Source organism: Mobula birostris, chromosome 6, assembly GCF_030028105.1.
Source record: "Mobula birostris isolate sMobBir1 chromosome 6, sMobBir1.hap1, whole genome shotgun sequence".
NCBI lineage: Eukaryota > Metazoa > Chordata > Chondrichthyes > Myliobatiformes > Myliobatidae > Mobula > Mobula birostris.
Window position 1 is genome coordinate 150,990,935 of NC_092375.1, and position 11,823 is coordinate 151,002,757.

An 11,823-nucleotide genomic window follows, 5' to 3' on the forward strand; every position below is an offset into this window, starting at 1 on the left:
TGTTTGCTGAGAGCATCCCGTACCTAACAGACAGGACTCTATAGTGCCAAGCCCTAGCTGCACGAATGGATCAGAACAAGCAACTGCACACAAAATTGCTGAATACATCTTTGGTGCAAATTTCTGAAATACATCCTGACATTCAGAAACATTCAAAATCTGTTCCAATTGAAATTTTGAAATGGTATAATTAATAATTTCCTCATTTCACATGAATATTTGAAACATTAACTCTGAACTGGTAAAGGATCATCATCTAGCTTTGATGGGTTCTTGATCCTGAAAGGACATAGGAATTCCCAGTCCTTGGGTCACTACAAGGTCACGTTTCCTAAAGCAGCTCCAGCTCATCAATAGCTTGCTCAATGATCACACATCAAAGTTGCTGGTGAACGCTGCAGGCCAGGCAGCATCTGTAGGAAGAGGTGCGTCGACGTTTCAGGCCGAGACTTCAGTTAGTCCTGACGAAGGGTCTCGGCCCGAAACGTCGACTGCACCTCTTCCTACAGATGCTGCCTGGCCTGCTGCGTTCACCAGCAACTTTGATGTGTGTTGCTTGAATTTCCAGCATCTGCAGAATTTCTGTTGTTTGCTCAATGATGCTCAGTTTGATTTTCACCAGGTCTGTTTGACTTCAGTTTTGTAATTTCAGAGTAATATTTCAGAGAAAACAAAACTGGTGGAAGAACTCAATGAGTAAGGCAGGGAAATGAAGAAACAGTATTTCAGGTGGGCCCCTTCATTAGTCAAGTTGAGTGATCTGGACAAAAAGTTGACTGTCCAGTTCCTGCCACAGTGGCTGCGTGGCCAACTGAGTTCCTCCAGCAATTATATTTTGCTCTAGATTCCAATACCCGCAGTCTCTTGGGCCTCTAAATATTTCTGTTTCATCATTAACCAGGTATGCAAGAAGGCTTGATCCTGATCCGTGTGATATTGTTGCATCTATCCTTGTGGTGACGATGGGGATTCTCATTAATTCACATTCAGCATTTGTTAAGAGGAGGTATTTTGTTTTTCTGTTCTTATAACTTATTAGCTAAGTACATAGCGAGTTTTATGCTGATCTTACATTGGCTCCTGCTGTTTATTGAATATTTGGCAAAAGGTTGATAACTTCTATGCAACTCTTCAGAAAGTTGTGAACATTTAAAATAAGGCGGCTAGATATTGATGTGAAAGTGTAAAGAATTGGTGTTATAGTTACTTCTATAATTATGATCTTTATACAATTCATCTTTCAAATTGTATGTTAAAGGTGCATTTGTGAGTGGAAAGGATCACTTTTATCCTCCTGAATATTTAATCCATTATAGTTGGAGGACAATGGAAAATGCTTTTTATTTTAGGACGTTGTACAAGAATTATACAAGATTTTTTAAAACATATTTATCACAAAGTTTTGGGATAATTCTGTATTTCTTGAACAGTTTAAGCAATATCTTTTCTTAGACTGCATCTCAACTCTGACAACATTTTAAAATCAAGAGGAAAAATAATGATCATCAAATAAGATTTGGTCTGATTTACCTCTTTAATATCACACGCAATGACATCAGATGGGTGGTGTTTTTGAAGTGCATCCAGGAGATCTGCTCGTGTGCTAAGTATCCCTGCAAGGAATAGTCTGTGCTAGACCTAATCCTAGGCAATGAAGCAGACCATGTTTCACTGGACAAGCACTTTGGGAATATCGATCGTAACTCAAAGTTCAATGTACATTTATTATCAAAGTACGTATATATTATACAACCTTGAGATTTGCCTTTTTACGGGCAGCCACAAAACAAAGAAACCAATAAGAACATAAAAAAGACCCAATGCACAGAGTTTAAAAAAAACAAATTGTGCAAAGAATAAAAGTAAGCAAATAACATTTAGAATGAAAATGAGTCCTCAGACAAGAAGCCTGAATCAGCCGGAGCAGGCCACAGCTTCAACTTCAGTTCAGCGTAGAGTGAAGTAAACATCACAGAGCTAAGTTTATTAAGTTTCAAAGTAGTTTTGAAGCAGGATAAGGATAATTTGGAAAGTAGGTGTCTAAATTGAGAAAGACTGATTTATGTGTCATTAGACAGGACATGGCAGAAGATGACATACAGGGATCTTTTAAAAGAGAATTAGTAAGATTTCCAGGGACCTTTTAAAAAGAGTTAGTGAGAATTCAAAAGGGTGAATGGTAATGACAGCATGTCCAGGGAACCCTAGATGTCAAGGGAGATTGAGGATTTGATGAACAGGGAACCCTAGATGTCAAGGAAGATTGAGGATTTGATGAATAGGGAACTCTAGATGTCAAGGGAGATTGAAGATTTGATGAAAAAAAAAGTAATCTCCAACCCATGTTCAGCACCACCAATTATTCTGTAGCATATTTTTTGTTTTTGGTGCACTAAAATACCATTACCTGCTATTAAACTTTGTGCCAGAGTAAGACATTATATGTTGCAAATATACTTCTCAGTGTTTACTTCTTTCAGTAACTAATGATGGCTTTTATTTTTCACTTTAGTAAGCTACTGAAATACACAGCAAGACTACAGCTCCTGTTGGTTATTGCCATGTCAGCCTTTGGACTAGTGCACTTGTACAGGGTTCCTTACTTTGTTACGTTTTCATTGGCTTTATATGCACTTTGTTCTCTGATATAAATGACTGTGCAACATTATGAATTACCAGTTTGATTCATTACACATGTACCACTTCAGAAAGTGAATGTTTTGTAATTTTTTTAAATGTAAGGGTGCTACATAATTATGTTAGGTTATAATTGGTATACCTTTGCTGAACCGTTCATCATATAACTTGTTAAAAATGTCCTGTATTTGGAAAATGTAGATTGGTTGTATATTTGTGTTAGTATGAATGACGATGCAGGGTATTATATCTTAATGGCTTCTGAGAATGTTGTTCTGTTACATTGTTCTCAAAACATATTGCTAATGGCCCTGTATTTGATAACAACCTTTTTAAGTGATAATTTCAAGGCTTTAATACATTACAACTTTATCCACATTTGGTCATTCCCAAAGAAAGCTGAATGTGTGATGGCCGTCAGTAATAATAACTTCACTGTGAGAGCTTTGGGAAAAAAAAAGTAATGAAACTTTTGGCTAAGTAAGGAGAAATATTTGTAGGAATGTAAGAACAGAAGTGATTAAGTGTTTAATGAGAGAGAGATAAGTAGAGAAACAAAAGAAGTGTGTTGGGAAGTTGTAAGTCATTGTCAATTGAAAAAAAATGAAGGTTTTGATTATAATCCAATATTAGCAAAATCAATGGAGACATAGAGACTCGACTGTTGTTGGAATCTGGCATAATAATGTGCTGGAGGCACTCACCTGTGGGAGCAAAGAAATTGTTGATGCTTTGGGTCAAAACCCTGCATCAGGATCAAGTGTGGAGAGGTAGGCTGGCCAGTATAAAGAGGAGAAGGAGAGTGATGAGAAGGGATACTGAGGCGATTTGTAGATTGAGGAGGGGTGTAAAAGTTAAACAGTTGGAAAATCATGGCCACCCTTTTGACTGTACAGAGGTGTTCTGTTAAACACTGGATCTACATGGAGTTCCCTCAGTATTTGAAGAGACATATCATGAATATACAAAAACTCCTATAAAACATAGCTAAATCGTCGTACTTGGAAGGGTTTAGTGCCTTGGACAGGGGGAAGGGAATAAAAAAAATGTTGCACGGGAAGGTGTTTAGGGAAGAAGTAGGCATCTTCTCCACATTACAAAGAAAGCTCCAAAAAATAACTCATGTCAGTTGGCTCCTTGCCTAAATTAATGTTAAATGTTTGTGGATCATAACCACCGCAGTTTTTTTTTATCAACATCTGCTGGTATTGATTCCAAAGGTGCCATTTGTAGTTTCTCGACATAAGTATGCCTTAAATTTCAAATCTTGCAATCGTTATTTAATTTTCTTTTTTAGGCCTCATTCTGGGAATTTTGATAGGGTAGTTGTGCCCTTGATGTAGTTTTGAAATCAATTGCACACAAGTGATTTAGTTCTCCTTGCAATGCTCCAAATTGAAATGTGGGCTAGATTTTTCTGGGAGCAGCCATCACTGGTCACTCTCATGGCAACATGGTCTGAACAAAACACAGATGGATTAGGGTACCTGTCAGCCAACTTCCATACTTGCACTTAATTTGCTCCTACTCCCAGAATCCATGCCTGATCTACATCGTATTGTTCATGTCTCCTTCCTTGCACTTTGATCTGATTCTTCTTCACTCTGATTCATCTCATTCCATGAGGATCCTCCAGTCCACCCAAGTCCTTTATTTCTCTGGGAGCCTAGATGGAAGCCTTAACCTTCACCATCCCCTGGCTGACTCTCATCCCTGTCCCTACCTCAGGTCGCTCTTTGACCACACACACACACGAACCACAAGACCATCTGAGGTCATCTTGACTCTTCACCAACACAACAACAGCAGATGCCCAAAACTGCTCAACACACCCTCCCTTCCACCATGTGCACACCTATTCACTTGCACAGCTGAAGTTTGCTGCTGCATCAAAATTATCTTTAAAGCTGGTTCGCCCACTTGGATGTAGCCCCCATGTTCTTAATTTTTCCACTTTTACTTTGCACTGTCATCCTTTTCGGATTTAATCACTCCCATTGGCATTCATTTCTTTCCTTCCCTTTCCTGATTCAGAATTTGCATCAAACCTGCATCATCACAAAATTTTGCCTATTTAGGGAAAGGTCAGGCAACTGAAATGCTGGGTTCTTCACAGGTACTGCCTGATTTCAAGAGTATTTCCTGTTTTGATATATAACAGAATAATGACTTGTTATTAGAATGTACAATATCCTTGTTAATTTTACATCTCACAAATTATTTTTGCTAAGTTTGAGGGTGATGCACTATTATCTCCAATTGCAGGAAACTCTGAAAAGTTGATTATTCTTGCTGAAAGGAAAGTGATAATAGATAGTATCAGGGATTTCCCTATTCCGAAATGGGAATAAAACAGGGTATTTCTAATATAATAGGCTGTAAAAAAAGAAGTTCCTCTGAAATTCTTTCCACTGTCATATTGTAGTTATAAAACACTTTACTGGATCCACTAAAGTAACTAACAGAGGCATTTCAGAGAATTTTTTTTTATTGTTGGCTGCTGTCCAGTTATATAACCTCAGGCCCAAGTTATGGGTATATTACTTGAAGTGACTTTCAGTAGTTTTAGACAGTGACTGACAGTTCAATAAACCTGGTAGATTTTCTTTGGTATTGAGAACTTCTTGTGAAATACAGTCCATTTACTTTTCTTGTATTATTGACACCAGGAGCTTCTATCCCAGCACACACACATAATACAGATTTTGAGGATAAACATTTGTAAACTCTTCCTCTCAGATATTCAAATTGTAAGTATAGGAAACTTTAAAAAATTGCAAAGGTATGTAGCTGCAATTTTGAACTAAGCGATTGTAATAATCTTAAATTTAGCTATCATCGTCCTCAACAAATCTTTCTTTAGAAGTTTTGCTGAGAAGTTTGTGCACTAATTGAGACTAAGTTGCTTTGAGGAGGGTAGGCTGCAGTATTCTTACAGGATCCACCTTCTCAGTGCTTACTGATGGTGCAACCACTACTCCTCTTCTGCAATGTTGTCTTTAATTATATATTCCTATGTCCCTTAGAGATTAGATGATAATTAGATGTTGCTTTTTTTCTTTATATATCAATTAGGTGAATGAAAACAAAGTTTATATTCTGTAACCAAATGGCACTGTAGATAATGTCCTCTAGTTGTAAATAATATGGAGATGCTGATATTATTGTAAATTGTTGAGCTTATTATCCAGAAGCCCAGTCTGCTATCCAGGCAATGGGTTTGAACTCATCAGAGCAATCAATAAATTGAATTACATAATTAATGAAATCGGAAAAGAAAAAGTTCCCATCATTAAATGTAATCATGAAACTACTAAATTGTCATAAAGACACATCAGGTTTGCTGATGTTCAAAGGTAATATATGCTACCATACAATCTTGAGATTTATTTTTCACTGATGCCATTCAAGGAAAGAAATGTAACAGTCTGGCCAAAATGTAGCTTTTAAATTGCCCTCTCATCTGGCTCAGTAAGCCACATATTTCAATTAAGGGAGAGAGAAAAGTGCCACAGTCGCGCCTCATGAATAAGCAAGAATGAAATTGTCAACGTATGAAATACAATAGGTGTTTACAAGAATATTAGAGACAACTGGAAACATTATTTTACACCATTGTAGTTCCTTGAATTCCACATTATGTTCATGATAGTTGGAAAAGGAAATTTTATTGAACAAGTGATTTCAATTCAATTGTGCTCTATTTTCTGGGCAGATGGGGAACTGATCATGCTGAGAATCTCAGGATTGCAGACAAATCTAATAATATAAGTTGCACCTTACCTTAATATGCCCCCCAAACTGTCCTCTGTATCTTTTAAGTGATTTTAATTTTATTCTGTTAATTACTTTGTGAAGGTGTTATTAATCTTGCCAGAGATAGTTATTAAGTATGGGCACAAGCCCATTTCCATTTTCAATGCCCAAGTTTAGTCTGTTTCAATGAAAGGTAAAGCTATTGTCAATGATTTTTATTGCATTAATGTCTAACTAATAGCTGACGTGCACCAAAGTATCTGTAAATCAAGTGACCAAACTACTGCAGGTATTAAAATTCATGTTGTCAGTGATGTTACTTGTTTCACTATAAAACTGCAAGCCTTATCGGTTCTCTGAGATCTAATAATTTTGAAAGAATATTTGTGAAATTTGTGTGATGGAAATTTTTTTTGTATAATATTGATGTAAACTGTTAATTTAAAAAAATTGTATTAGTAATATTTGCCAGGTTTATACAATCTATTGATGTACAGTTTCTAATTGTAAAGCGGTTCATGGGCAATCAGTTGTGGGTAGTAAATCATAACTTATTAAAAAACAGACATGTCATTTTGAAGAGTTCAATATAATTAAAAATGCTACATTGTATGATACATTTTGCAGTGTTTCATTTTCTATTTGCACATTAGAAGATTGGTTTGTTTATTAATGTTCAGAGCTGACAACCCCATTTTCAAAGCTTCAATGTTGGAAAAGTTTTTTTTGATGAGCTAAGTTTATTATTTTTGTTTTTTTTTATGTTGGTATAGTCACGTGTGATTATATTGGAGAACATGAGCTAATTTGTAATTGGTATACATTTTCCAATTTCAAGAATTCCACAAGAACACGAAGAAATTTTAGTCCATTTTTAATTGATGCTCTATAAGATTTCACAAAATGAAAACTCTATGCTGATATATTATTCTCTGCAAGCTAAGATGCACATAGTGAATAATTACTACTGACAAATATAATAGATATGTTCAATGATATCGTACACTATTAATAACACAGAATGGACCACTTGGCCCATCTGATTTGTGCCAGATGTAAAGGAAACAATCCCATTCGTTCTATTTCCCTTCACCCGATTTCCCCGCACCCTTACAATTTATTCTCTCTCACACAAGCTGTCAACTCCCCTCTGATTCTTTCTACCATTAAGCTACATTGTGGGTGATTTACTGTACCTACTGCACAACTTTGGAATAAAGAGGAAACAGGAACATTCAGGGGAAATTCATGCAGCTTTCGAGACATCAGATCTGGAGAAGACTAGGTTACAACCTCACAGCTGTATGAATGTACTTTTTCTGGATTTGACTGTTGGGAACAGGTATCATGACAACAAGCACAATTTTGGTTCCACTCTTTAAAGCACATTTCAAGTGAACTTAAGTCTCCTTCAGACCAAAGAATGAGAAGGAAGTAAACAACATATGCACCAAACCTGCTCCAGGATCATGATGTGTGTAAGGGCTGCCTGGAAGTCCATGGCTCCTTCCTTCTGGAAGTGCACCTGAGTGAAATGGCTGCAGAAGTCAGCCTGGAATAAAATCCTGAATTACCTCTTTTTTTTCTGGAAAAGTGAGAACGGTAGAGCAAGCTATCCTGATGGATAACTTCAGCCCACTCTATCCACCATCTTTAACTAATCTCCTCCTCTGACCTTTTAATCTTTCAGTTATATCCATTCTCCTTCAAATACTTTGAGTAACTGCCACAGTTACCCTGACTATTTCATCCCAAATCCACTGCCTTCACGGTAGCAGGTGCATAGCAATGGTGTCATTTAACCTACACGTGCCACTCTTCAGCATTGTAGGAAATCTTCATCTGAAGGATGAACATGGTTCAGGAAGATGGCCCACCTTGCTTTCTGAAGGGCACTTAGGGATAAACCATAAATACTGGCTTTGCTATTTGCTCTGAAAATTGAATTTTAAAAAATACATACTCAACTACATTTTTACAGAGTGGTGCTTTCTTCAGAACCTTTGACAAACAAATTCCATTCTGTCAACACTTGCCACCATTGTAATTCATTCATCCCTTTAATGATGGAGAAGCAAACGGGGAACACCAGGGCACTGTAGAGAACTGGAGACTGTCCTGTTGGAATCAGCCTATTAATATTAAGAGATGGTAGTCATCTGCATGATGAATTGTTTGGCCATTTCTGGCAGATAGCTTCATTATTTTGTACTTCTCACGTCATAGGTGAGTAAGAGTAGATGACTGAGAGGAACAAAAATTGGAAGGTCTATGTCAAAGGGAGTCTAAACTCTTCACTGGGTGATGAGTCATAGACGGCAACAGCCCAAAACCCCTAGTTTGAAGGCACCAATTGGTGCACTTGTGATCATCGGAATGCTGCGTTTGCTTGTTTCTGTGTTCATTTATTTATTTCAAGAACAGACCCTTCCGGTCCAATCAGCCGCATCACCCAGCAAAACCTATTTAACATCAACCTAATTACAGGGCAATTTACAATGACCAATTAACCTTCAAACACTTCTCTAGACCATGAGAGGAAACTGGGACACTTGGTGCCAGAAGTGAACTCCAAACTCCGACTCCTTGAGCTGTAATAGTGTTGTGCTAACTGAATTGCCTGCAATTACAGCCAGTTCAAAGGTCTGAATAAAGAGTAAATTTCTAGTGATATAAAATGTTTTTAAAAACTCTAAAACCAAATATTTTTGGAAGAGCAGCAGCATGGAAAAGCGAAATGCTGGCAGGCGTTCTCTCCGTACTGTTCACTCTTGCTGGGAGATTAAGAGTTTGACTCGAGCATCGTTGATAACATCTCGGTGCTTTCAGGGTGGTGTACCAACCTGTGTGGAGGATCAGTTCCAATAATCAAAAAATAGGCCTTCACTGAGAATTTGCCAGAGGTAAATACCTTTTCCAGTAGGAAGACAGATATCCTAGAACTGATCATTTAACACTTGCAGACCCGCAGCTAGGTGCTTAGTGTGTGGTGCATTAAAGACGTTTTGAATTTGACCAGTCATGGGCTAGGAATTCCAGAGATCACACAGACACAAAAATTAGAAGGAAGGGACTACCCAACTCCTCAGCTAATAAGATCATTCCCGATGTGATATGCAGTCTTCCCTTTCTGTTTCCATCTAGCCTCTGTAATCTTTCTGTTCCCTGTTTATGGCATATGCGTCTACTTGCACCTTAAATACATTCAAAGATTGTACTGTCATCTCTGCCTTCAGCTGCGACTGTTCACTTTTCAGCAACAAGCCGCTAGTCCTCAGGAGGAAACATCTGCCATATATATCTACTCCTTAAATCCCCTTCGAAGTCTCTTATGTTTCAATCATTTTGTATTTTTGAACCACAAGTCTGCCCTGCCCATTCTGCTTTCAAATGATACCCATACCATTTCATGTATTAGTTTACTTTGAGCTACTTTCCATGCATTTACATATTTTAAAAAAGGAGCTCTGTCCATAGTACTCTAGAAATTATTTTGCCAGTGCCTGACTTCCTTCCTTTTACCTACTTTTCCCATAGCAATAGACAAAATTCTGTTAGTTTACATAATTACTTGTAAATCGTGCACAAGGACACCCAGATCCCTCTGCACCTCAGTGTGTGTAATCCCTCACCATTGTGATCATATGCTTTTTCATTTTCCTGTCAAGATGGACAGTTTTACATCTTCCCAAGTGCTGGAGTTAATTGAGTACTTCGGTGATTTTGTCTACACCGGGGCCTAGCTGATTCTCAGCCTGGGGTGCCCTTTTCAACCTGTTGCCAGGGTTAAATAACATCGTGGAATAGAGTCAAGGAGACTCGAGTCAAAGATGGAGACCTGTTGGAGGAGACATCAAGTTTCTTCCAGTGGGTAATGACTGTTTCTGTGACTATGTTGTCACCAATTAAGTGAATTCTGAAAACTCACACTCATTCCTCAACCACACTTTATGTACATGTGCACATGGCCCTTGTCACAAACATTTCTGAAGTTTGAACAAAGGAAGGACATGTTTATACAGAAATTAACTGGTTGGATACAGATATTGACCAATTAGTAACCTTGTGGATGCCCAAATTCATTATTTGCATGCCCAAACAGACTCTGTCACACTATGGTAATACTGTTATAAATAGCCAATAGAATCTACACATTCAAGGCCAACAATATTTCAGATTTAGTAATAGTAAGTGTCATCCTAGAATCCTTTGTTTGCATCCTTGTCTTGATATGCCAAATTATTCCAGTGCCCTGCTTTGCAAAGGAAAGCCATGTTCTTCAAAGTCCTTTCTTGCCTGGGATGATTGCATGCCATCTATAAACTACCTTGCCTGGCCATTATCTTAACCCTTGTCTTGCTGCAATTTCCACTACAACATTAATGTAACAGCTCTTACAAACATGGCATCTGCCATCAATTTTGTTTTGTTTGCACCTGACTGCGCCAGATTCCAGGGTTCAGCCACTCTGACTCTCCGGGATACGGATAGCTGCACAGCTTCTTTAAAGATTCAGGCCTATCCCACTAAATGGTAGCCATGTTTTGGTGCCAGGGTTTTAATATTTAAAGAGCACCTGAACTGACCTTTGCTGGTCAATTGTCAGCTCTACTTTGGACTCTCGTCTAGCTTAGAACCCTGTGCTTGTATCATGTCCCGATTCTAGTCTTGGACACTCCAGCACTTGGGTCCTAACCTGGATCCAGTGGGGTATTGGAGCCTCTCGACAGCTGTGACCAGCCACAGCGGGAACATTTCTGGACAGAGCCTGGAGATACACAACTTCCAGGTTGCCTAGGCTCTTGCCGTGGATTCCTCTCTCAGTGTTCATTGGTGTTTGAACTCCAGCCGTCCCATTTCCCTACAGCGTGTGAAAAGGTGACCTTCATGATCTCTCCTTGGACTGGGAGAGCCCTGGGAACAGAGGTCGGAAATTTGCTCGAATTCAGATGAATTTATGACCACCATGAAGAGGGTGCTCCACCATCCCACTGCAGCAAACAGAGTCTGATGAAGGTGCATCAGGGTAGTCAGTCAGCACCTGACTATGCTGTAGTGTTTTGGACTTTGGCCAAGGAGTGTGATTGATACGGGGAGGCCTTCACCTCTCTGTTCAGCTACAGACTCCGAGGTGAATTAAAGGACGCCCATTCTTTGGGAGAATGGGTAGAGGGTTTAGAGGCACTGACTGATCAGTTCATCCGCCTTGATAATCGCCTGAGAAAGAAAAAGTGGGACCTATCTCAAGGGGCCAAAGTGGGCTAGCCCAGAGCTGGTGTCAATGCATTATAGTTCCATTTCCCGACCTTGGACAATGACCAGCCCGTCTTCTGCACCAGATCCTGTCAGGCCTGTGCACCTCGGCTGCACAAGACACTCTGCTGATTAGAGGTCCTGGCATCGGAGTCAAGGCAGCTGCTACTACTATGG

At 38.8% G+C, this 11,823-nt stretch overlaps 1 protein-coding gene across 2 annotated transcripts in view; it reads left to right on the top strand.

Annotated features, from left to right (window-relative positions):
• Nucleotides 1-6,993, top strand: part of pgap1 (post-GPI attachment to proteins inositol deacylase 1) — a 106,217-nt gene extending 99,224 nt beyond the window's left edge. Inside the window, exons 26-27 of one of the 2 annotated variants that reach the window (XM_072261627.1) lie at nt 902-1,006; nt 2,513-6,993. In XM_072261627.1, coding sequence (XP_072117728.1) covers nt 902-1,006; nt 2,513-2,651 — 244 coding nt within the window. In that variant the 3' untranslated portion in view covers nt 2,652-6,993. Of the gene's footprint in view, nt 1-652; nt 868-901; nt 1,007-2,512 lie in introns of those variants that run through there. The other variant, XM_072261629.1, reaches the window with a different exon arrangement.
• The last annotated feature ends 4,830 nt before the right edge of the window (nt 6,994-11,823 follow it).